Source organism: Erithacus rubecula (genome assembly GCF_903797595.1).
Source record: "Erithacus rubecula genome assembly, chromosome: 2".
NCBI classification, from domain to species: Eukaryota; Metazoa; Chordata; class Aves; order Passeriformes; family Muscicapidae; genus Erithacus; species Erithacus rubecula.
In genome coordinates, this window is record NC_136685.1 from 55,843,871 (window position 1) to 55,870,800 (window position 26,930).

The following is a 26,930-nucleotide window of genomic DNA, read 5'->3' on the forward strand; positions in this document are numbered from 1 at the left end:
GGAGGAAGAGGAGGGGGTGCTCTGTCAGCTGGAGGCAGCTCAGGAAGGCTGAGGAAGATGAGGGACGGATGCTTTTGCTGCGGCAGGTTCTGGGGGGAGAAGCAAAGCCTGTCTGGCTAGCAGGAGCCGCTCGGGTGCCCTCTGCTCCGCTCGCCTCTTCTGCCATTTTTTTTTTTTTTTTTTTTTAAAGGAAAAGAGGAGCCAGGTTTCCCAGGCAAATGTTTATTTGCAGTGAAAACAAGGGAGCGAGCCCAACAAACGCGGCGTTTCCGCGCGGCTCCCCTGGTGGAGGCTGCTCCGGGCCCGCTCCGTTGCCAGGGCCGCGGGCGTGCGGGAGCGGCTGCGGGTGGCGGGGCAGCGCCGGACCGCGGTAACGAGGGACGGGAACGGGCACACAGGGCCGAGGGGCTGCTGGGCTCGGGACTGGGGCTTTTCGGCACTTAGGGAACAAAGCCACGATTTTGAGACTCGCCCCCTTCCCTCCCCCTTCTCTCTCGGTGTTCCTGTATAGGCTGACGCAGGCTGGCTGCAACCTCCCTTTGCAACTAATCTATGCAATATTCAATTTCATCTCGCCTTTAAACACGCCTTCCCCCCCGCCACCAAAAAAAAAAAAAAAAAAAAAAGGCAAAAAGAAAGAAAGATCCCCCGAGAAACAACCAACCCAAATAAAAACCAAACAAAAACCCAGCCCCAAAGCTGGGAACTTTGGAAGTCCTGCAGGTGCAGCGCTGTACCCGGTGGTCCGTGCGTGGTGCAGCCCCATGAACTTGAGCTGATCATCACAGCTTATCTTTACGAGTTCAAGGCCAGAAAGATTTTCTTACTAAGTGCTGCAGAAGGGAGTAACTTTCACCGAGCAGGAATTTATAGTTATCTAAGAATTTCTTCTTTGCATCTCTTCCTCCTTTGAAAGTGGTTTGCTGGCTTTGATGTGAATTTAAGGGAGACACTAGAGGATATTGCTTAGCAGGATCAAACCCTTCTACTAAAGATATAATAGGAACCTTGTAACAGTTTCGTGTTCCAAAGGATGAAAACTTTATTTGTGTGAATAGTTCATTATCTCCTGAATTGTTGGAACATCAATTTTGTAATGAAGCTGTATTGTTCTGAGATAAAAAAATACAGAATTTTAGTAGTTCGTGATGGCAAAACAACTGCTATTATATTAAATACAACTGTTATGACCCAATTACAAACTTTTTGCTAGCACTGCTTAGTTGACAGCAACCTGCTCCATATTTTAACCAGTCTGAACTCAAATAGTTTGTGAGTGTTGATTTTGGGACTCAAAAACACGCTAGAAATTACATGTTTATAAAATGTTAGTTACAACTGGTAATCAAACTACAGCACCAATGAGTTTTTAGCTGTGTATATACCAATATACTCAAGTGTGTCTAAAATATTTGCATTTTGCTGGCTGCAGTAAAGCATAGAAGGTATTGTAGGAAAATTGTAGCTGTTGGCATTGCATGATGGTCTGTTTTTTAAATCTACCATTTAAGTAGTTCTGCACTGATGAAATAAAAACAGTAGAAAAAATTATTTGCACAAATCTCTGCATAAGCAATTTTTCTTATCAATTACCCTTTTTATTATTTAGGGAATAAACACAGCAGCTCCTTGTTAAGCATTTTGGAAAAGCTGTGAGAGAAAGTTTCATGGGAGTTCCAAATTTCTTAATTTGTCTGTGCAGACAAAGGATGAACTCAACCAGAAAGCACGTTAAGTAATGTTTAGAGCAGGTGATTTGTCTCTCTAATTGCCTTCAGATGACTGCTGTCTTTCATCACATTAAATGCATTTATAATATTTAGATGCAAAGTCACCTCATCCTAAGAGAAAAACAAAAGATGAAAATGCTTTAACTGCTTATTGTAGTGATAGCAGTGGGTAAGATTAAAATTTTGCCTGTAATGGAGCTTTTATTTGGGCCCATTAATCAAGCTTGAAATTGGCCTCTTCAGCAGATAAACAGCAGGAGTGATTTTTATCTTTTCAATGATTACTGCAAAGGGAGGAGGGTAGAGCTGAGCAGGACCCTTCTGAAAGGAATTTAGAAAATCTCTTTGGTGTTTTATTTGAGCTGCTGAGAACACTTAAGTTAGTTTTACATGTTTCTGGAACATTACACTAATGCAGAAAAACTCCATAGGTATATAACAATAACAAAAAAAAAGCACTGCAAGCAATGAATTGAACCTAGTTACTAGAAGGAATCAGCAAGGGGAAATAGGACTTTACTGAGTGGATAATGATCAAAAGTATTTGGGTGTTTCTGGCACTTTATAATGTGCAAGAGCAAGTGACAGAACTGAAATAGTTGTGAAATACTACTTGCAAATTTTGATTTATGTTAATATATAATTATCAATACATTTTGAGATCACTGATAGGTGAATTGGGGAAGTATTATCTGTAAAGAAGACACAAAATATACATATAAGATGGTTAATTTGTGAACAGTTTTTCCCCCCACCCCCTGAAGTGACTCCAATCAGGGAGTCAGGCTATTGCAGCTAAACAGTGACAGGACAAGAGGACAGTCTTAAGCTGTGCCAGGAGAGGTTCTAGGTTGGGCATCAGGAGGAATTTCTTTACAGAAGGGATGATTAGTCATTGCAATGGACTGCCAAGGGAGGTGGTGGAGTCACTGTCCCTGGAGGTATTTAAGGAAAGACTGGATGTGACACTCAGTGCCATGATCTGTTTGACATGGTGGTGTTTGGTCATAGGCTGGACTTGATGTTCTCAGAAGTCCTTTCCAACCTTATCGATTGTGTGATTCATTTTGGACTGTTTTTGTATGTGTTAACAAAATCTGAGTCACTGTGGAATAGTGTCTGAACCTTCTCATGCTCACTGTTGTGTTTTTTGAGGTGATGTGCATGCTGGCTGGCTGCCTGGCTGCTGCTACCAAGAAAAATCTCCAGAACTCAAGTGTAAACATTTTTCAACTACCCATTCTTTCTAGTATTTAATGATGGATGTAATCTCCTTTCTGGTTGCAAATAATAAAATAATAATAATAGTAATAATAATAATAATAATAATAATAATAATAATTATTATTTCTGCTGCTGCATTGTATTTTCAGAAGTTACAACAATGTTATGCACATATACAATCATGAATATTCATTTGTCTGAAGAAAAAACATTGCAGATTTAGGATATCTCATTTTGTTTGATTTCAGAATATGAACAGTTATGACACAGGGATTTATAAAAATCATTGAACAGCTCACTGAGTCCAACCACTGTATCAAGTCCTGTACAAATCTGTAGGTAAAAAGGACCCACTGAGGGAAAAAAAAAAGGATGTATTTCAGTTAAGAAATATATCAGTTTAGAAGAAATGCAGGACAAAAGGAGAGATCAAATAAAAACTTGGAGCACCTGAAAACAGTGAAAAGGAAGCAATCACTGCATGAAGGCTGACTGTGTAGCTGAACTGGTGAATGTATCCTGGACAAGTCAATGGGAAGGTGCCTGCTTTGGTTAGATGTGTTCTTGAATACTGTGGAGACAATCAGAGCTTGTGGGCTGCTAGAGAAACATTCCCATGGTGTTCTGCTTTCATGCCCAACTTTGCTGATGGTGACCTGTGATACAGTTTAGTAAAGCATATCTGTGAAAAAATAATGTCATGTGCAATCATATTACAAATCTATTTAATTTTCAACCTTACTTCCCTCTTTCCCTCCATTTGTTCTGTAGAAGCAAAGGAAGAATGAAGTCAACAAAAGTTCGTGAGTCATCATTTTTGGTATGTCAACCCCAATGTGTTTAGGTCCTTTGGGAATGAGAGGAAGAAATCCCTGCCCTGAGTACAATCTATGGCAGTGCATTGACAAGTCACTCAGGGTGGTGATGGGTGCTTAAATGCCTACTAGGGGCTTTCTGTTTCAAAAAAGATTTTTTTAAAATTATGTGTTTTGGGAAAGGAGTCTGGGCTGTGTGCAGGCAATGGCAGTGGTAGTGGTATTTTGGCAGCACTGAAATAAGAAACACAGCAGGAAATGAAAGAGAAGCTGCCAAAAGCAGAATGGGAGTGAGTGACTTTAACAGTTGCCTGATTTCAAAGTACATGGATAGGTATAAAACTACTGAATGTTGTTGTAGTTTTGTTATTTCTGTATCAAATGAAGCTTTCCAACTAAAGGCTGGATTCCAGGGAGATAAAGGCAATTATTTGGTAAAAAAAGTCAAAACAAAAATGGTCAACAATAAAAATCACCATATATTGTTGGTCTTCTAAAGAACACCTATTACTAATAAACTGAAGGTCCAAGTAAGTATTTCTTTTAAGTATTGTAAATATAGGCTTAGCTTCTGTTTAGCATATGAAGTTAGATGAAAGCTTCATTTTCTTGCAGGTAAGTGGAAAGAGATAAAAAGTTAGTAATGTGAGTGGGAGAAACACCCAAAATCTAGGTTATTTAGAACTGATTGAGTGTTAAAATATTAAGATTTCTTCTGTCTACTCTCTCTAATTCTTTTAGCACTTCATGAATTCTATTTTCCTAACGAAAAATAGTGTAGGTTACATAGTACTCACAGAACATTGAAAATCTGAATTTTCCCACAGACAGAAAAGTGCTGCATCTGCATTACAAATTTTACCCCTATAGTCAAATCATGCCAATTTAATTTAGTTGTCTGATAGGTCTGATTAAAGATCAGACTTGTGACTGGCTGATGGAAACTCACAGAAACATAGAAAACTATTAGTTTTAGAGCATGCATGTTTCCTGCTAAAAGTATTACAATAATACCAACTCTACAAGGCTGGTGCCACCAGGATTAGTTATATATTTACTAAGGCACTGGAGGATGCAGAGATCTGTGTCTCATTAAGACAGTAGATGAGTTGAATAGTAATTCCCATTGACACTTGTCTTCATTTAAACTTTTTAAAATCCTTCTGGATGTGTAGCTGAATCTTGAAAGTGCTCGTCATTTAAAAATCTAATTTGTGTGAAAAACACAGATTTTGGAAGTTTCAGCTCTAAAGCTGTTACATTGATTATTGCTGCAGAATGGGGACTTCTTTTCTTCAGCTATACTCTGAAATATATTTATTTCACCAGTTTTGAGGCATACTCCTTTCTGTGAAGTCGTAAGTTGTGTTTTTTTAGGGAAGAAAAGGAAAAACCTACATTCATGCAGTACTACAGATGTAATAACATATATAACCAGTGTACCCAGTGTTACTGTTTGCAATCTCCATCCATTGTTTTGTAGCCCTGGTGTATTACAGAATTAGAAAAATACCCTCTACATTAAAGAATTTCATGTGGTTGTACATGTGAGACAAGCAGAGTGAAGCAAAAGTAAGACAAAAGCAGCGAGGAGATTGCATGTGCTTTCCCTCACTCCCTCAGAACAGTGATAAAGTGTTGAGAAAATTAGGAGCCCTTTTATCTCCAAGATTATGTGCTGTGTTCTATGTGGCCCTGAGTTTTCTGCATGTGCCAGTCTGGCTTGATGAGAGTGGCAACTCCTTTGTGAAGAGCACAGCTGAGTGTCTTTGAAGGAGATGAATGCAATTAAAGTTGATGGGTCTAATCCAGTGTCAACTAGCATAGGGAAGAAAGATTAGGGTTGGTGATATTATAGCAACTAATCCAAGATGATTTACCTTGTGCTGCAGTCTAAATCAGTAGTTTTTCCTTATTCCTCAGGGATTTCTCTGTGTTGAATGATAAATGCTTATTTTACTAGTTGTTCACATATTTGGAAAGCTCTTCAGGTTTTTTTCCCCTAGTTGGTAGGGGCTGAACTTGTAATTTATCTCAGCCTGGAAATTGATGCTAATGTAGAAAAGCATGAAGAGAAGATGTCTTTGTCTCCATTGCAATACCTTTTCCCAACACCAGTCATTATCTTGGGGTGTTATGAATTTTGTAGATCATACCCAAATGTACCAGGATTGCAGTTTTGTTTCAGTCCTGTATGAGAGCTGATGGGGAACAAATCTTATGTTCAGTTCTCTGCCATGTGTGCTCCCAGCATAACCTAAACTTGTTCTATTCTGGAGAGGTTACACTTCATTATTTTTAGTTACTATTGATTGAAAAAAGAAAAAAAATGTTCTGTCTAATGAAACTTTACCAAGACTTCAGGTCTGACTTTTCATCTTGAAAGACTTAAGTAATAAAGGCCAAGAGATCCAGCACATTCCTGCTCCAATGCAGAAGAGCAGAGCACCACAAAAAGGAAAAAGCCTACTATAGAAGCTGAAGGGCACAGCTAAAAGGGTTGTACAAATGATGTGAAGGATACTGTACTAGAAAGACAGAGGCAGTGCTTGCCATGGAATCAGGACTTGAAAAAGAATGAAAGGAAATCATTATGGTTATGGCTGGATGAGAAAGCATCAGTCAGGAAACTGAAGTTGTGTCCAAGTGATCAAGTCCAAAAGGAACTCTAACCCTGAAAGGTTAGAAGTAAAAAAGCAAATGGCAAGCCAAAAAGTGACTTGGAGGAGCAGATACAAGTGGAGGTGAGATATGATAGAAATCTGAAAAATCATGAGTGGCACAGAGAAGATGGATAGCCATTGCTTTTTTTCAACATTTCTTCTGAACGAAAAATGAGGGGATGTGCAATATTACTGAAGTCTAAAAACCAAAGTTTTTCTTTGCATAAGAGATCCCTGAGGACTCCCTTTGGGTTAAAGTTTATACAGAAGGAGTGACTGGATAAGTTTGGAGAACAGGGACGTTTTGAATGTTACTAAATATATAGAAACTGCTGGAAATAGCCAGAGCTGAAAACAATGGGAGGTCATGGGATTGTTGAGGGGGACTATCTTACTTTGGCACTGGTGTTGGTGGCTCAACTTGGAGATGGAAGTGGTGACTTGTAGAAAAGTGACTCTTTAACCTGTTTTTCAGTGAGTGCATATTACTCTGGGAATAGTACTGGAGAATAATTGGAGTGATGCCCTTGAGCAGCTCAATCAAACAAAAAAGCTCCGAATAAAAAATGTTCAAAGAATGTGCTGTCTGATGGTTTTGTCTCCATTCTGTCTTTGCAGGAATCCCATGGTCACGTTCTTTTGGGTAATCCCGTCACTAGAGAGCAGATGAATCACTATCGAGCTGCAGCCGAAACTGCTCAAAGTGAACTTGCAGCACTTTCAGTGAAGTATGACTCTGCCCAGTCAGAGGTACATCTAAAAATATCTTCAAATCCTTCTCCAAACCTGAGGATATTTTGCAGTCACCTTATGCAGAGAATAGAAAGCTTGCATGAAGTCCGAAACTTGCTTTTGCTATAGAACCTCTGGGTTTTTCTTTTTAGAATGTCTGTATGATTTTTACTTTTCTTCTTTCTGTGATCAAAAACTGATTATTAGTTTGTATTTGGACGATTTGAAGCAGTGTAGCTTTTTAACATCATCTAAATGCAGTATTTTTATGTTAAACCTGAAAATTAATTAAATTGTGGATGTATGAACATTCATAGATATCCTCTTCTTCCTGGTGAGTTAAGATGTAGCTGCTCATCTTTACTAATTTCTCCCTTTTATTCAAGTTTTTAATTTAAGACATTTGTGCTAAGGTTGAGGTTGCTTGTAGCTAGAGAGGCCTCAGAACACATACACATACTTTTTCTACTCTTCCTGCTGTGTAGGTGGTGTTTCTCAGAAGAGGATTTACTACAGGATAATTTTTAGAACTGCCTTATTTCCACAAGTAACAAATAACTGGTTAAAATTTATTTGACTGAAATCAGCAATGTGGGCAGTGGTCAGTTTTAAAGTGGAGTAAAATTTGCCTTTAGAAGACATGAAACACTTACATTTGTTCACATACAGAACTACAGGTGTAAGTGGGCATTGGCTGAGGTTTAATTTGATCACTGGATCCTGAAGTTACTGCAGGGCTCCCCTACATTTAATATTTATCCAGTACTGGTGCTTTAAATTTAAATTTTAAGAAGCCATACAGAATCTAATGTTCTCATACAAAGAATTTATTACTGGAAATGGCAAATTACTTTATTGCCAGAACATCTGACTGATTTATAGGTTTTTCAAGACAGTGCTTGCAAAAGCATAGTCAAAAAAGCAGCTGTTCATGCTCTTGTTAATAAAGACCTTCATGACCTAGCTGAGGTCAGAGCCGTGTTCTGCTGAGTGCTCTGTAAAATGCACGATATGGGATTATCCTTGCTTTTTCTGCTATTGGAACTGACCACAAAGACAATGGACAAACGAAAAAAAATCACATGGGGAGATGAACCACAGAGAAATGTTAAGGTTATGAACACTCTGAGATACCATAGCCTGGTCCAGCTGCCAAGCAAAGCAATGCTATTGTTCCTTCAGCTGCTCATTTCCTTCCCCACACTGCCCCACCCCTTGTGCAGGCACAGGCGTATGTGCAGCTTTACAGTGCACTGTTGTGTCAATGCAATTGAGAAATAATTTCTTTCCTTCTGAATTGCATTTTAGCCAGTTCAGTTTCCCAATCTTATTTCACCTTGCAGCCATGTAAGTGCTTCTTCTAGCACAATGAAGAGGGTGGAGTGTGGAAATGAAGCCCATGAACTGGGCAAAAGCCAAGCTGCTTTTCTTGAATTCAGTGCTGCTCCAGCGTGTCTGATAAGCCAGTGCTTGCATGTGAAGCACAAGCTTATTGAAGGCTATGCTGCTGCAAGGCTGGTCCTCCTTCCTGATTTCTCAGCGTTAGCCTTTGCCCTCTTTCTCCTCTGTGAGAGAAAAGTGAAGGGTTTTCTATCAGTTGTTATTTAAGGTGTTTGTGGGGGAGGCAAACACAGAGCTGGGGCGAGGGAGAGGGCAGGCGTGTGTGGCTGGAACTAGGAGAAGAAGAACCTCCCTTTCCCAAGGCAGTTGCTGTTCTGTTGGCTCACTGGCGTCTCAAATTTCTCTGAGTGTCTTGGGTTTGGTCATACTGAAAGACTCCAACAGAGACGTGGATTTCCCATTGTCCTGATTGCAGTTTAATGTCTTCAATATTTTTGCCTTAGAATGTTTGCCACGATTTAGAAGTTCTGTCACTGACCATAAAGAGCAGTTAACTTGGTAAATTATTTGCCTTTTAATTTTATGTTATAGGACAGAAGCCCCTCAGATTGCATCTTGCTGCTTTTATTTGGAATTGTCAGGAATGCTGAAATATGCCTTAATGTTTCTTGAGACAAAAAAGTCCGATTTAAATTATTTGTTCCTAATAACAAAAAAACACATTAAAATTGTCTTTGCCCAGTGAGTCTTCCTCAAGTGCAATCTCCTAGAAAAGCTTCTAGCAGAAATACTTCAATGGAAAATGGTATTTTTAACAAAAAGAGAGAAGAAAATCTGCTGAACTCCATGAACTCTTGGAAAGCTCTAACATCATCCCTGTAAGAGGTCTTTAACATTTCAGAGTGATTTTCCTCCTCCTACCCTTCCTTAAAAGGCTCTGTTGCTGTTTCCATGTAAATACACCAATATTTAATTGGATTATCATACTCAAAAATAATTATTTGCATAAGATGAGAAGAGGGTGCCTACCACACAATGCTCCAAAAATTTACTTGCCTCTGAATATGCCTCAAACCATCAGAAGGCTCTACATTCATACACAGGATTCTTTGCTGTTATAACTCTCAGCAGCTCTAGATTATTTGTGGAATTGAGCACCATATTTGGAAGCAGGCAGGCAGCAGGCAAAAAAGAGGGAGGAGTGATTGATGTTAATAACTTTGCTGTAGTGCTGATACATGGGAGACATGAGTTAAGGTTGTGCAGCAGAACTTAATTCCTAAATTCTGAATTAGGAAATAAACTTCTCTTCCTGTAAGGTGATATCTTGAAAAGTTGTATTGTGTTACCCAACAGTAGCTTCCATTGCTTTTTCTTACTTCTAAGAAAGTAAAGTTTTGTCCCTCTACGCAGTCTTGTAGTGACAGAAATGTGTTTCTTGTCACATTTCTAAGCTTGTAATATAGTCATGTTTTTCAGGCTGGGAAAACTATTCTTCATTAATTTTCTCCTTTTCTATCCATAGCTCCTTAAACTCAGGTCGAGCATGATCTCTAAAGAAGCTTCTTTTCAAGAGCTGAAGGCTGAAGCTGAGAGCTATAAGGAAAACAATGCTAGACTGATGTCTCGCCTCCTGTCTTTGCAAGCACAAATCCAGGAGATGGAAGAAGAGCTGTGTGTGCTTGCTGCTTCTAAAAACCAGGCTGAGCTGGCAGCTCAGGGGGCATATAAGGAAAATTTGGAGCTGAAGGAGGAGCTTCATGAGAAAAGTGCCACACTTAAGTAAGAATCATATGAGAGAAGAAACAACTTTTTTGGGAGGGATGACAAAATGGTACAGTCAAATATGACAAATAAGTTGGTGGATAGACTTTATTGCAGTTCTGAACTCTGTTGCAGCATCTGAGTGGGTAGAAGGTGTTGAAATTTGGATTTTGTTTTGAGTTGTTAGTTCATACATGGAGGTTTGAATGTTTTGTACTTTGAAGGTGAAATGCATTAAACTTATAAAAGATAGTATCCTTTAACTGTACTGTTCTTAGCATAGGGTATCAGAGCACTTATCTGTCAGTTCTACATAATTGCTCATGTTTCAGGTCTGTAGGATGGAGACTCATAGCAAAATTGATTGGTATGAAAATATTCTTAAATTCCAAAGTCAGTGTCAGTCATATTAATAGATACCTAGACATTTATAATGGGTTTTTCTGCCCATTACTAGACTGATATTTGTGACTTTATCAATACTGTCTACTCAAGAGCAAGGTGAGTGTTTACCAGACACCTGTATTTCCCAAATCAGCATTTTGCACAGCTGTGCCAGGTTTTGTGCATTAAAAGTGAATAATTAAGTAACTTTAAAACTTAGAAAAAAACCATTGCAGTGCACTTGTTTATTACCAGCTAACTTGCCAAAAGCCCTGCCTGGAGAGTGCAGTTCTTACATAATGGCTGTTAAGATTCTTTAAAATGCTATTTCTGGTAAGGAAAAAAAAAAAAAAAAAAAGGAGAAGAGAGAAGAAAAACCTCCTATCCTGTTTACTTGCCTAACTCCTGGGAATAAACTTCTGGAGTACTGTGTTTCATACTCACCTGCCATTATAGCAATACAATTAATTTTATGGGCATAAATCTTGGCTGCTCTCTTGGTGTACAACACCTCTGTAATCAGCTCTGTTTGTGTGGATGCATAGTGATCAGGACCGGGGGACTGCTCCAAGAGGGAAGTGAGCAAAATAAAAAAGCTCAATTTCCACCTCTACCAATCTCGTTCACTGGACACCTGGAGTGTGCCACTGGACTTCTGGCAAAAGGTGATACTCTGGTAGTGAGTCTGCTCATTGGAAGGAACAAACATGTTAAATTGCTCGTGAATGTGCAGTGTTTGCTGCCAAAGCTTTTTTCCTCAGCTGATGGTTACATATATCGCTTCATACTAACCAGTGTGTTGAGTCAGGGAACTTCAGTCACTTGGTCTGGCCACCCTGGTAGTGCTTCACCCATGACTAGTCCTAATTAGGTGTTTGAAAAAGATTTTCACTGAAAACCACTAATGAAAGGGGAGAGCAAGCCAGCACACATGAAGTACATATTTACATTCTGTACCTTGGGGATATAGTAAGAAATGTTTGGTGAATTCTATGATTGGCTTCCAGGATGTGCACCTCTCCTATTGAAAATAGTGCTTTTCTACTCGACATGTCTATTGCCATGGTATTTTTAGAGTGTGAACTGTCAAAAGCTTTTTTCTTGTTCTTTTCCCTTCCCTTCTCTTCCCTTCTCTTTGCTCATTAGTTCTGAAGAGCTAGCAAAACTGTGAAAAAGCTGTGTTCTACTTTCTTGTACCTGACTGCCTATTTTCTAGGTGCTCACACCTTTACAGCCCTGCTGCTGGTAATTAGATTATTCCTAAAGTTATCAAGTGAGTGCTTTGTACTTTAGATTTCTTGATTTCTTTCAGCCATGGTTTTATGAGTGGATACGTCAGTTTTTAGAGCCACAGAAGAGTTGTGGTGTTGGTGGTCAATCTTATATAATATTCTGACATATAGGCATTCATATATGGCATGTCTGAGCCTAATACCTTTTCACTTCTGACATATCCCTCCTCACAACAACAGTTTAGCAATCATCTCATGGTTCAGTTTTGTTTAGGCTACAGAGGAAAGGAAGGTGCCCAGAGGTGAGGAAGCTGTGAGGGTGCTTTTGTTCTGAGGGACAGTGTCTGCTGCAGAAGGCAGAGCTCTTATGGCTCATGGTGTGTGCTGTGCAATAATAGCATGTGGAACTGCCCTCACAGTGTCCAGAACAATAATGAATGCTTTCCACTCCTCTCTGTTATTGTGCCACTCTCTTTCACTTTGCAGCATTTTCAGCAGCTGTGCTGATCTCCCTCCTAAGGTTACATGTTAAATTTTTTCATGGACTGTTTTGCTTACTGATTTATAAGCATTCAATGTACTGCGTTTGCACTCACTGTGCATCTCCTCTTGGAGTCTCTTGTGGCTCTGTGGTTATGGAATGATGCTCTGTTTGATTGCCAGCCTAGAGAAGAAGAAATCAGAAATGGAAAAGAATGAGTCCAGCAATGACTACTGTGCCCACCTTGGAAACTGAGAATAGTGTTACGCTCTGATAAGCAAATGAGTTTCAAGAAAATATTTGCTCTAGACACAAATTTGGTTACACTTCAGCTCTTGATTTATTCTAGAGTGAAGAACTTGCTTTAAAAGAACCTTTTTTCAAATGGAAACACAATAGCTTGTCTTGCAAATTTATCACTACCAATCTACCATGACTTGCACTCTACCACTAAGTACCTCTCCCATGGGTGTTACTGAGAGGTGTTGGAATTGACATTTGGATTATACTGGTGTAGTTTTGAGCTCTGCTTGGTCGGCTGGTTTTGCTAACCTGTTTCTTTGTAGTTTTTCATAAGGGATGTGTGTTTCACCATCATGAATGAGATTTTTTTCTGTGTTTCCTGCCAAATCAGACTGCGGTAGTTCTTGTTTGCTGGATGCATCCTTGTCCTTGGCAAGGAAGGAATGTACCCACATTTATACTAATGAGTAAAACTCACTGTTAATTTATTCATTGGTTCTTGTACAGTACAAACTGACACCTGCTCTTAAGGCTGAAAACACATTTCATTTGGGATATGCACCTGCATGATTAGCACCTGTTGAGCAGTGAAATTGCTGACAAAAAGCTCCCTTTCCTTCCTATCTTTGTGATAGATGCTGTCTTTTTAAATGCATCCCTTTCATGAGTAGTGCTTCAGAGTACTGTACAACAAAGTAGTGTCTCCCATCTCTGCTTTTGCTGATAAACTTCTCTTCACAGGTACTATGGATATTTTACACTTCCATTGGTCCAGAAAGGCTTCTCTTTACTTGAAGTTTGTTAATCATCTCTGTCAGCTTCTTCAGAGAGGAGATGTGAAGTGCTTTTCAAATATTTTTGCTAAGAGTTGATCAATGTCTCCCCCTCACTTTTTTCTAAACTTTTGCTTGCTCTTTCCACTTGTGGTATCTTGAGGGCACTATTTATTAATGTCACTTGGTTCTTGTGTTTTATTCAAATTTTGTACTGGGAATGAGATTGGGATCATAGATTTTTTGCAGTGTTACGCAAAAGTAAAGATGAACATAAGACAACAGCAAAAGTTATATGTATTAAATAACAGATACAGAGAATTAAATGCAACTTTTAAAATTCATTTGGTGGTATGCAGAAGCTAGTAATAGTCTTGGGACAACATATTTTACCTAGAATTATTTTTCAGGGAACATTAATCTTGATCTGTATATTTTTTTCTGTCTGATTAGTAAATATTTGAATGAGTGTGAAGAAAATATGACTCAGGCTTCTAAACTCAGCCAAAGCTATGAAGACCTCCTTACACATCTTTCTGGATTCTTGGACATAGACATCAGAGAAAAAGAGAAACCACAGGAACATTTAACATCAAAGGTGATTGTGTAGGCAAATATTTCTCTACCGCAATTTAATAGAAAAACATTTAGTTGTCACAGAAGTGAAGCAAATGATAGAGATCTGTGTATTTAATTATGGTTTGCAGACATATCATCTATCAGTACTATCATTTAAAGACAGTTTTTTTTTCATACTGGACTGATTTTCGAAGGTGCTGAACTCTAACAGGCCTCAGTGAACTCAGTCTGCTCTTATCTGCATAAATAATTTATCAGCATGTAGTTCCCACATACAGCCCTGATTAGATACTTGATTAAAAGCTTTTCTTAAAACATTAACATAGGGATCAACAGGTGATGTATGAACTGTAGCACTAGATCTTAACTCTTATCTTGAGTTGACATACCATTAAATACAAACATCTGAAATGGCATTTCCTAAAACAACCCTTACTGAGTCCTGCAATAAAATGCTGTAAATAACTTTGTGGTGTTTCTGAGACTTAATAATAAAAGTTTATTATTTCTCTTCAGAGTACTTCTGAAGTTCCAAAAACTAAGCTTCCATTGAGAAAAGAAAATAGTTTATATATTCTTTGAACATCTATCAATGCTGCTAAAAGACATTTTATTCTAATTTTATGCATTTTACTCATCTTCTGTCTACTCTTTGGCCTCTAATTTTCTTCACTTTGGAGCACAATAGTTATTTGGGAAAATTCAATTTCATTATGTTCACATCATTGTAAGTCTTAATAAATTAAAATTATCTAGGTATGTATCATGGTGAACTCACGCCCTCATAATATTTCATAATATTGCAAGCACATTGAAATTTTAAAAGATGCTCTTAAAAATGTTGTCATACAAGATGCACTCTTGCATGCTTTAATAATTAATAAGTTAACAATTAGCGCTTTAAAAAACATATTTTCATGTTTTTTAACAAGATAGTAATAAATCTAGTTGGGAAATCTAATTTGTGCTGAAAGCTGTGCCTTAGGAAATGTAGCAACTATTTTTTCTGGGGTCTTGGCACATGTATTTAGCTTTTTTTCCACATTATGATTTTATTTAAAACACGATTGATCTGTTTTAGTCTTAGCAAATGTCTTGCCAGTAGGAATCAGGGTACATTTTTTGCTCAGCCTTTGAAGTGCCCACATTCCAGGGATGGGGATAGCACAGTGTACCAAAACAGCCCTAGAATCCTCCTGGAAGTGTCTCCTTTTTCCAAGGTGTTGGCTGCTCATAGTGGCAGCACACCAGGTATTTGGCCCTGCCCTTGAATGTGCTTGTGAAATATCTGTTACTAACTCAAACCTCTCATGCTTAAAAAGTTTTGAGCATGAATTGCAGCTCTCTTGTTCCAAATGAAAGGCACACATCTTAGAAAGCCAGGCTGAAATGGTTTGCTTTTCTCACTAAGTAGATTCATGGTCTGCTTTCTGACCTGCTTCATGTCAAGCATGGATGTGCAGCAGCAGTGGCTCCCCACCTGTTTAATACATCATAAAGTCTGTGTGGGAGTAAATCTAAATCACAATATGCTAGGGTGGGGCTTTATAACAAGGATATGATTCTATGATTTTAACTGTCTTTCTACTCCTTTCCTGGAAGAAAAGTAGGGTGCAATTATAAGTCTGGCCTAGGGGTCAGCAGGAACTCCCAGTCTTTATTGGCATGATTAGGACCAGGTGTAACTGGGGTGAATATTTTTAATTCTTAAATGCTTCTAAGAAGCTTATAACATTTGATTTTTTTCTCAAGGTCTCTGAAATATGTAAAGAAAATGCGAGACTAAAAGACCAGGTTGCTGCTCTTCAAGAAGATGTGAATGTCCATGAGATGGAGTCTAAAGCTAACAGAGAAACTATCATGAGACTAGTTTCAGAAGTGGCCAAGGAGCAGGAAAAGGCAGCAGGATACTACCAAGACATGGAAAAACTTAGTAAGGTATATAATTGAATGGCTTCTGTGCTTGTCTGGTTTTCAAATGTTTTCTTGAAATTTCAAATTAATTTTCAATAGGAATTACATGAGAAAAAATGCATCTAAAAAATTATGTTGATTAGGATCTTTCCTAAAGGGAAAATGTCCTAAGGTTATTTGCAACTTTTTGAAGGTGAAATACAAAGATTAAACAATAAAATTTTGTAAAATAGATCTGAGGCAGAGGTGATGTCTTTCAATGCTGCTTGCAAATTTCTATTTTTGCTTTCTTCTTAGTGTTGTAGCCTTTATGCTTACACAATCAGGTAAATAAAGGGATGTGTAAATAAATATATAGTATTAATATCTGAGGCACGAGCATGCAGTGGTGAAAAAATGCTCTTTTAAATAACATTTATCTGGTACTGCAAGCTTCCTGAGAATTTTTCTACTCAATTTTTAAAACATTCTAATAAGAAATTGAAAGGAATTGGTAGGACAGTATTCTTTCTCTTAAGGCACTGGACAGTAAAGTGTCTTGGCTTCCATATACTCTAGATTATCTTTTCACTGCATTATAAATTTGTATTTCATAACCATTGGCTCATACCCAAAAAGTTGCAGGCAGAAGGATGGCTCTTGCAGGAATGCACTGTTTCACTGTTGGGAAGCCTTAGAGAAAATCTGTGCAGCAAGAAGGATGGTCAGATGAGAAATGTAAGTTCAGTTTTAAGTCAGGTATTCAAGCTATGATTTGTGAAGGAAGAGGGTGTGATGTAAGGATTGAACTGCTCCAGGAGAACTCCCCATTAAGAGTTTGCGCATTGCAAAGGATGAATGAACAAAGTGCATTTCTGTAGCAATTTTCTTTAATGCTTTGCACTATGAGTGATGTGGAAAGGAAGTAGTTTAGTGAAGCCAGAGTGAAGATTTCCTGCAGGTGAAACTGTGTGGTTAAAGCTGATGGCTGGAATGTGAGAAAATAAAAGAAATTTAGACTGCCAAATATGTATCTTGTGTGTGGTTGAGTTTGTAAGAATTTTTAGCATAAAGGCAACCTTGTGCAAGTAAGTTTTCCAAAGTAATACAGCATTTTCCCCACCCCTGGCATTCCTCCTTTCCTGAAGAAGAGACACCCACAAAACACATTAAAGGATACAGTGTTCTGATTCGGTTGTAAGCAAAATACTTAGGAGATGAGAAATTGTTGGCAGCATACTCTGGAGAAGAAAGAATTTATGGGGAAGATAAATGTAAGTACCACAAGGGTCATAAATTTTACTTACTGCTGAAAATAGTTCTTACCAAGCTGTGTACAATTTTCTAAGACTCAATGAAACTGAGAGAAAATCTGGACCAAAAACTTAAACAGGTCCTTTTTGAGAACATTTTGTTTTCATGCTTTACTTCAAACACAGGTGTGTGAGGAAGAGCAGAGTGTAGTTTACCCAGTAAATCATAATCAGGAGATATTTTAAACCATGATCAGGGCTCCATTTGTGGCTTGTTTTTCAAGTTTGCTCCAACTGCGAAAGCATTTACCAAGTTGATCTAGTTTTCTGAAAAATATTTTTCTATCATTATTTTCCTTGTGCCAAATACATAATTTATTTAACCAACTTTACACAAATGTCTTTCTAAACTATTAGCATTCCCTTTCAAAAGCATTGCCTTTGAAAAGCCCCATCTGCATAGAGGCTGCAGATTCCTCCAGTGCAATTTCGGTTTAGTGACTTACATTTGCAGACACCGAGTAAATCTGTGGAGAAGCATTTGTGTTCACAAAAGTGTATGAAGAAGTTCAGTACTGCAAAAGAAAAAAAAAAAACCCCAAAAAATGCTTTAAGTCCTCACATGTAAAGTGTGAAGTGTGGGATCCCTGTTCCCTTGATGGGTCTGACTTAGTTGCAAGAGGGGCACCAGTGGCATGAAGTCAGTCTGACTTTGCCATGTGCTTCATGCTGCACAGCAGAGCTGCATGTGTTGTGACATGTTCCTCTGTCGAGGTGAGAAGCAGAAATCCACATTGTTTCTGTGCCAAAAGACTCATACTTGGCTGTGTGTTTCTGGGCTGTTTTCTGGACTTAATTAATGGAACTGCCTGTAGCTGAATTTACCCAGCAAAGGCTGAGTACAAGTGACTCCTGCCTGTGTGTGCCTACAGCTCTCAGGGCCAAACATTTTTGCCATCTTCAATCTTACAGATTGAGATGGCAGCCCATTTCCTCCAGTTTTCTCTTAAAATTCTTCCTAAGTGTGTAGAGACCATCACACAGTTCTGTCAGTCATCTCCACCAACATTTGGCCACCACACTGTTCCCTGCCACCCCTCTGAAGAACTGCCTGTTTTAATTGCCAGGTAGTTCTCCACTCCCAATCCTTAGGACTTCTGTGAATTCCCTATCCTGATTGGGTGCTTTATTTTATGTCCAAGGAGGAGCTGCCTGTATCCAAAAATTCTTACTGAATAAAATGAAAGCCAGTTAATTCCATTTTAAGGTTAATATATTTAAAATATGCTTTAGCACATTTGATACTTGAGCATTTGTTGCAGTCAGCTGGGCTTCTTTTGAGGAACATTAACAAGTGAACAATAATTTTATCTGTTCCCCTCTTAGTCTCACTGCATGACAGTATGAACCATCAAAGAATAAAAATGAGTAATTCTTGAAACTAATAAAAGTAAAAAAAGCAGTTCAAGAAGCTGTTTTTTTTTGCTAATCTATTATTTTTATTTATTTCTGAATATATTCTTATTTATTTCTGAATTTCTCAACTTTCTGATGGAATATTGCAAGATTTTGCTTCTGTAAATCTGTAAATATTGTGCATATCTTTATTATGGCTGCATTTGATATCAAATTTGCATTTGATGAAAAACAACTTTTAAATCCTGCCCAGATTTCTAGACTGAGAATCAGAATACTTGAATTTTCTTTCTGTATCTCAAGAGAGTTATAACTGATTATGATAATCATAATTAGAGAATTATGATATTCTTTGAGGGTGTCTGTAGGTCCTCTAAAATGTCCTTCTTACTCTAACCAAGATTCTTTCTAATATTTAATAAATTCCTCTATGGTATTTTTCTAAGGTATAGAAGAGGATGCGTATATTCTTTCAAATAAATTTAAATACAGCATTGCCACAGATGAACCACAAGAACTAGTAAACTGTCTTGTTCTGTTTCACATATTTGCTGATGATTCAACCTGGAAATATTTGTGATTTCTCTCTGGAGTGTTATTTTAAGCATCTGTTTTGCACAGATGTGCAATGTACAAAATATTTAAAGAACATTCTTGAAGTGTAAACAAGCAAATTTAATTAATACAAATATATCTGCATATACTACTGGTGCAAAATTAACCAAGAAAATACTCTTTAGTATTCAATATTGGCTTATATTATTATGTTAAGGAACAAAATAGATCTAAGTAGTTTATAATCAATATAAATTTATTAAAATAAATCAATTGTATGAAAAGAGTTAATTAAAATATGAAAACATTATTTTAGGAATTTTATTGAACTTGAGAAACATGGCTACATTTTGAATATACCCAAATGCTCAGATTGTAGGAAAGACAGCCAAATGATTTTAGGTTTTTCTTGTTCCAACAGATAAATGCAGGAATTAGTTTCTCAGAACTTGGATTTTTTTTTTTTTTTGTTTTTGTTTTTGTTTATAAAATGTCATTAAGAAAATGCTTATTAGAAACAGGTTTCAGCAGGCATCAAAGATATTTCCAGATTGAGTTGTTAGAGAAGACAGGAGATAAGAGCAAACTATTTTACAACCTTATGGTATAACAGCAATAACTGGAAGTGCAGCTGCTATAAGAATTCATCTGGAAAATACGTGCCCAGTACAGGGGACAATCCCTGCCCTGCTCCTGCTGCCACACCATTGCTGACCCAGGCCAGGATGCCATTGGCCTTCTTGGCCACCTGGGCACAGCTGGCTCATGTTCAGCTGCTGTCACCAGCACCCTCAGCTCCTGTTCTGCCAGCCCACTTCCCAGCCACTCTTTGATGGCTTGCAGTTCCTTATTTTATACCTTGATCTTTTGAATAAGCAATGTTTGTTTTCAGATGTTCACAATTTAATAAGATGGTGATTAGGTAAGCTCCCTGGTACTGGTGAACCATTTTAGCACTGCCTCGCTGAAAGGAAAAATAGGCACTGCTGAAAACTGTAATTGAAATAAATTACTCTATTCTTTGCTGTAATTACCATAATATAGTTCTGCGCACAGGTGGGAATTTTCTAGTTTCTATTAATAGGAGCATTCTAGAATAAAAAAGGAGAATTTGGCAAGGAATCATGCAAACAACATTTGACTCTAAAACAATTCTAAAATTACCTCAGAAAGGTGTAATAACAAATAATTTCCTAAATGACAGGAGTTGTTTTTATTTATATTTTTGCATGTTTGCCTTTACACAGCTAGTAAAAATTTTTAGTATTTTTAGTATAATATTTTTATATTTTATTTTCTAAATGTGCCCTGCAAATTCCTTTCTTTTGGTCACCTCCAGCATACAGAAGTACTCCCACATTTAACTGCTTGATTGGCAGGTATTCCATTAATACAAATGACATACTGTGCTCCACAGCAAGCACACACAGACCCTGAGAGACCCTTGAGTCATCACCACATTCATAACTGCTCCAGGAACAGTTCTTTAATTCCACTGTGCACAATCTTAACTCATATCAGTCCACTTACTGAGCATCTACTTACCACTGAGACTTCCAGAAGAATCCAATCCCTCTCTGTAAATATTCCATCCCCTGTAGTAATTTTGTGTCATAGGTATTATTCTTTCCTTTTGTGTCATGTGTGGCGTAATATTCTTTCCCATTTGTTCTTACCAAACAGAAAATGCCCTGAGAAATGAAGACTCAGTCTTTGCTGTACTTTTGATTGGTCTTGCTACAAGTATTTTTCTTGTATAAGTATGTGTAAGGACTCTTAATGTTGGTTTTGTGGGGAGAGACTCACAATACTTTATTTCTTTATGTTTAGATGGTTAGTTTTCTTTTTTTTTTTTTTTCTGTCATCATTTATTTTGTGGTCATGGGTCAGGATGCACAATTCTTTCTGTCTGATCTGACCTGTTAGGTCAATATTTATATACAACTTGAGATAGATAGATATGTATGTATTTGCTGTATTGTATTCTTTCCCAACCAAGCCTTGTTTTGTCTAGTCCCTCACTTCTCAATTCTGTAAATTAATAATCTCAGGAATTTTTGTTGCAGTCAGCTAAACTGAGCTCAGAGATCACCTCTTGTCACTATATTCAGGGAGATTGTGACTGTTGTTTTGGACAGCTCTGAATTGTCTGGCAGTTGGAGTTCATCATCACTAGCAGGTCCCTTCCAACTGAAATAATCTATTCTATCCTATTCTATCCTGTCCTTTCCCCTTTCAATTGTAGTACTTTGGCTTTATTTGTAATACATCTTTTTCAGCTCATATTATCTGAATGGAAAAGCAAGATTTCAACAGTGTTACAATAAAAAAATCTGTTTCATTCACCTGAAAATTTTATTTATATACTCCTTTTTTGCAAACTAATATAAGAGGTTAGTCCTTAGTGTGATTACACAGACTTCAGGTTTTCATCAATTTCAGTGGCAGTTCCCCTATGAGATCTTTAGCAAATATGAGGAATATGGGTTTCTCCGCCTGCAGTACCTGCTCCTGAGTTATTCCTTAATTTGTGTGGGGTGGAGAGGGTTTATAACTGATTTTAAAAATCTTGTTTAATTTTTCATGCACTTTAGGATCTTGACAGTGCTCTAATAAAGAGACAGAGTTTAGAGATGGAGATTAGAAACCTCCAAGAGAAACTGACTGTTAACCAGAAAGCTTTGGACACCTCAAAGCAGGAACTGCACAATCTGAAGAAATCTTCCAGGGAGTTAGATGCAAGCTTGAAGAATAGCAGAGAAGAGGCCAGGACTGCCCAGAACTCTTCAGAGGCTTTTAAAGAAGAAATTGCTGCTCTGCTCAGCTGTGGATCTGCAGTGGTTAAACCTTCTGAGAAGGCCATTTTGGAGAGGATCCAAGAAATAAATTGCAAGGAGGAGAATAAAGAAAAAGTAAGTCAGCAACTACTGCACTTGCCCAATGTGTGCATTTATTATTCTCTTTGGGTTCCATTTCATTTTATTCATCTGGTAGAGTGTTGATTTTTTCTGCTTAGGTTTTGGAATTACAGAAAACTTTAATTTTGTTATCTGTTTATCTAAGGTAATAGGGGGAAAGCATCAATGTTTTACTAAGCAGAAAAAGTTCAAAAATTAAATTAAGAATAGATGCTGTTAAGAAAAAAGACCTGGAGTGTTCTTTCAGTTACAACATTGAAATTTGGTTTCTGTGCCAGCAGACCTCAAAGGTGGCTGTTTGATTGCTATGATTTAGTGAAACCTGTGAACAAGTATGGATTTGCTGCTACAATGGTGACTTCAAGAACTGACTTCTTTCTCAAAGCAGATATAATTGATGAGTTGCCACAGGCAACTTCTTTCCCTCCAATCCTCAAAACTTGCACCTAAAAATAAAGATGTGTTTTCACATTTACAGCTAAACATTATTTGGCATCCAAAGAAGGTAAAATAAAGACTCTGGCTTGAGGCATTTGGGCTGGTACTGTTTGCAAAAGTATGTTTGAATGTACAGATAAAGAAAAGACAGCTCAGGAGGAAGGTGAATCAAAATGCAGCATGATCATTGTCAGTATCCTGACACTACACTGAAGTTTCTCACTTGCTCACTTACAATTTATTAATTTTATCAGTGAGGACCATTTATATAACTAAAAGTTACAAACTAAATCAAAAGTTGCTTTCAGTGAACCACTGAAAACCAGCTTTAATATTCTTGCCAGATTTTCTAGCATCTCCTGCTGATGTGATAGCTTTTAATGACAGCAATTGGTTTTGTATTATGTCCAAGCCTGGAAATAGTTCTTGAGGATATCCTGTGCATTTTGGTGAAGTATTTAAAAAAAAAACCAAAACCCTATGCCATTGGCCTTCCTGCATACCTGGGCACACTGTTGGCTCACCTCCACATCTGTTTTCACCTCAGTTTCCCAGCCACTCTGCCCAGCCTGTAGCAATGTTGTGACCCAAGGGCAGGACCTGGCACTTGGACCTGGCAGTTTGCCTTGCTGAACTTCATACATTGGCATGAAGCCCACTGGACCAGCCTGCCCAGACCCCTCTGCAGAGCCTTCCTACCCTCCTGCAGATCCACAGTCCCACCCTACTTTGTGTCATATGTACAAGGGTTGTAGTTTAAAATTATCCAGTAGCCACATTAAAACAAAAAGCAGGAAGGGGCCTTTTATTTTGCAGGCTGACTGATCAAGCTGCATGAGTCATAAGAATGAGAAGTTTTGGAGGTCAGAATTGCAGGATCAAAAATGCAGCCTTTGTAAGATGATGGGTCAGGCATGGGTGGGTAATAAGGGTGCAACCTTGTTTTAGGAAATACCTATCTTGTGGGTTGTCCCTAAGATAAGGATGGAAGTTACACCAGGATGCCCCAGGATGATTAAATGACAGCTTCTGGTCTGCTTCTGTGGTATAGTCCTTCACTTCCTCATGTTTATGGCTCTTTGAAACCTCTAAAACCACCTTGCAGCCACTCTGCAGCCTGATAAAGGGGCTCTAGGTTCTCTGGCAGCAGCACATCTCTGGGGGAACAAGCTACTCCAATTCTTGGTCCTACTGCGTGATGTGAGATGCAAAAAAGCATAAAATATGTTTGTGGGTTCTTGCAGATTTATTATTGTTTAGTGTTATCTACTGTATGAGCAGCAGTAATTTCTCAGTGTTTTTAGGCAAGTTGGGGGCAAACTGTATTTAATTGCAGTTTGGGTTGGAAACCTTTCAGTGCCATTAAAATTGATGAGAGCACCATGCACTTACTGTTCATTTTATTAACCAGAACCAACAAGATGCTTAAAATGAAGAGGCTGCTTGGAGATGAGTGTCTGAACACTGAGTTACAAATGCAATATAATGAATTATGTAAACAAATAATTGCATGACAGCAAGGAGTAGACAGAGGGAAGCAAGCAACTTTGTGTATAGGAGTTCCTTTCAGTATTTGGCAGCAGTATAACCAGATACTTTCAAGCATTTAATTTATAAATAGTTTACAGTTTAAAATCCATTATATTATATGCTGGTGTGGTAAAGTTAACAGTGAAGAATTAGAACATTTTTTTTAAATTGTTCTAGTCACTTGTTTTGAGATTTTATCCTTTTATCCTTGGGCTCTGGTTAGATTACGGTAATTATTACTACTATTTATTTTTTAAGCACAGCCTTTTAAACACTGCTTAACAGTTGCCAATTGGGAACGTCTCTGAGACTTAATTATCCATATCTACATTCTCCCCTACATGCTGCATGCATTTTCTAAATAACTTATATGATTTTTCTAATCAACTCCTCAATATAATAGTGATTTCTTTGCCTTATTTTAAGGAATGATAGCTGACTGCTAGGTATTGCTGCTATGCCCACATCTTTGGAAATTTTGTATCTGAATTACTTTGTATTGATTTTTTAATATATAACAGTATCTTTTAATAATTTGACTCATCTTATTTATAATGTCTGCTGTTCACTTTTGGGTGTCTCCACTTCTGCAATTTTTTGCTGGTGGTTACAGATTTTTCTTTTTGACTTTTAAAATGCATATATTTTAAAGATAGATATTTTGCCCTATTTTTAGTAGATTTTGATTTATGTTTCATATCTTTCTAGCATTTCCCACCTAATCCCATATGCTTTGTTGGTTTGCTTGCTCCCTAGATGGTATCTCAGCTTGAAACACAATTAGCTAAATTGACTAAGGCTTTGGCAAATCAGACCAGATTGTACCATGAAGCCCTGGAGAGGAGCAGGAAAGCTGAAAAATGTTCTGAGAATTTCCATGATCAACTGAAGCACTTGGAAGAGGAATTATTAACTGGAGACCTGATGCAAGATGGTTTGAAGATTGAGAAACAAAAAGTAGTTGCACACATTATTTACTTTTGAATAGAAGTCACTAAAGGCAGAGGCACAACTCGTATTGCTTTGGTCTCCTGGAGCACTGCAAGTAATGTGAATTAGCAAAGTCAGACATTATGTAGGGAGCAATAATTTAATAACTTTTCTTTGACCAACAATTGCAGTTGGAAGATGTAGCCAAGCTTTTGAGTTCCACGTCCATTACTGTGAAACAAAACAAATAAAAAGCCACCCAAACCCCCCCAAAAAAACACCAAGCAAAAAACTCCCCAAAATCAAATTATGCCACAAAACCAGCTTAAAAGAAGTCCCTGTCAATACCCTGTCAGAAGTCCTTCAATTATTCTCTGATCTCAAAATTTCTCTCATCTCTATGTCTTTCTCTAGATCATCTGGTCTGAAATTTCTCAAGATCTCGTAGTCTTTGATTTTTGTATATTATTAAACAATCATGGCTACTAGGAACATACAATTTTGTCTAATTGTATGAATGAGCACTGTTAGCTTATAACTCATCCATGTACCAAAGAATTTGAAAAATGACATAGTACCTGGAAAGCCAAACACTACAGCTAGGAAAATCAAAGTTGTAGCATGTTGCCAGGCCAGGATTAATGCTTAGAGCAATCAACTATTTTGTGCTATTTGTTTTGCCTTAGACTATGATAAAATAACTTTTTTGAATGAAGCATCCATCACATTGGGAGGAAACCAGAAAAATGAGCTGTTTCTTCTGCTCTACTTCCTCTGTGAATAACATGTGGCTCCAGATTCTTAAATTATTCTCTAGATTTTGATGCAATTTAGAGATCTTTTTTTGCGATTTTTTTTCCCTGTCAATAAATAACTCCAGTGCTTTCTTCTTTTGGTACCAGTTCCATCTGTTTGAGAGCTCACAGTATGGGGCAATCCCATCACCTGCAGTGTTAGTTAGGAAACAGCTGTCCATTCTGATTTCTCCCTGTCAGTGCATGGCTGTGTAAAACAACAGAGCTCAAGACAGGAGCTGGAGTCAGAAACAGGGACATACCTATTGCTGCAGAGAAGCAAACCCCAGGGTTTTTTGCTAAGATAAATACAGTAGATCTAGGGATTTATGGATAGAGTAAGTGTTGGCTAAAAAAAGGACATATAGAGAATTTGCAGTTGTGTCAGGAGTGTGCCCAATTACACCCTTTCAACATATTATTTCTTGTAGTGTACTTGTCTACATATTGTTGGCTGCCACTATAGGGGGGATTGCTTTTATATTGTACTTCATGACATTTACTGAAGTTTTATTATTCTTCTGCCCACTTTTCCACATCTTAGTATCTGAAGTTTCTGGAACAACTTAATGAGAAGATGAAGCTGGATAGTGTAGCAGCAGAAGTTGGATTTGATATGACTCTGGATGCGATTCTGGCCCGGGCAGATCAGTTGGTGAAACTGGAAGGTGATGCCGTGGTTGAGAACAAGACTGTGGCATACAGCCTCAGAAGGAAGGTATGCAAAAAAGACAAACATATGGCTGTGTTCTGCAGTGGCTTGCTAGAGGCAGCAGACTGTATTTGTGCAAAGAATATCAAAGTAGTCCATGACATCAAAAGAAAATAGTGTTTGCAAACTGTGCAAAAGGATTGCATATTGAAATAACTAAACCCACCAGTTGGTTGAACACGATACTGCTTTTCACAGCTTCTTAAGAAAGAATGATGAAGTTATGGATATTTATATCTGTACATTTGTCTATGTTTAAATACACATTTATAGTTCTGCAAACAACTGCCATTAATATTTAAATCTGAAGGGATCTGCCAAGGAGGGAGGCACATTACACAAACTTCTCTAGAAACTAATAGGGTGTTGGTTGTACTTCACCAGGAATTGCAACCTTTCCAGCAAGATCTGTTCCTTCATTCAGTTGTTCCTACAGGAACAAGTCTGTTCAAATTTGGTCAAACAACCCTCTCATCCTGTTATGACACAGGGAAATCTTTTGGGTTTAGGCTTGCCAGACTGGTCTAGAG

General features: G+C 37.8%; 1 protein-coding gene across 3 annotated transcripts in view; it reads left to right on the plus strand.

Moving 5' to 3' along the window:
• Nucleotides 1-723: 723 nt before the first annotated feature.
• Nucleotides 724-26,930, plus strand: part of CCDC170 (coiled-coil domain containing 170) — a 32,104-nt gene continuing 5,897 nt past the window's right edge. Inside the window, exons 1-10 of one of the 3 annotated variants that reach the window (XM_079331297.1) lie at nucleotides 724-1,327; nucleotides 3,203-3,289; nucleotides 3,726-3,774; nucleotides 7,051-7,182; nucleotides 10,163-10,287; nucleotides 13,836-13,980; nucleotides 15,714-15,899; nucleotides 21,673-21,990; nucleotides 24,721-24,921; nucleotides 26,233-26,406. In XM_079331297.1, the coding sequence (XP_079187423.1) occupies nucleotides 3,216-3,289; nucleotides 3,726-3,774; nucleotides 7,051-7,182; nucleotides 10,163-10,287; nucleotides 13,836-13,980; nucleotides 15,714-15,899; nucleotides 21,673-21,990; nucleotides 24,721-24,921; nucleotides 26,233-26,406 (1,404 nt within the window). In that variant the 5' untranslated portion in view covers nucleotides 724-1,327; nucleotides 3,203-3,215. Of the gene's footprint in view, nucleotides 1,328-3,202; nucleotides 3,290-3,725; nucleotides 3,775-7,050; nucleotides 7,183-10,030; nucleotides 10,288-13,835; nucleotides 13,981-15,713; nucleotides 15,900-21,672; nucleotides 21,991-24,720; nucleotides 24,922-26,232; nucleotides 26,407-26,930 lie in introns of all 3 variants that reach the window. The other 2 variants (XM_079331296.1, XM_079331298.1) reach the window with 2 other exon arrangements.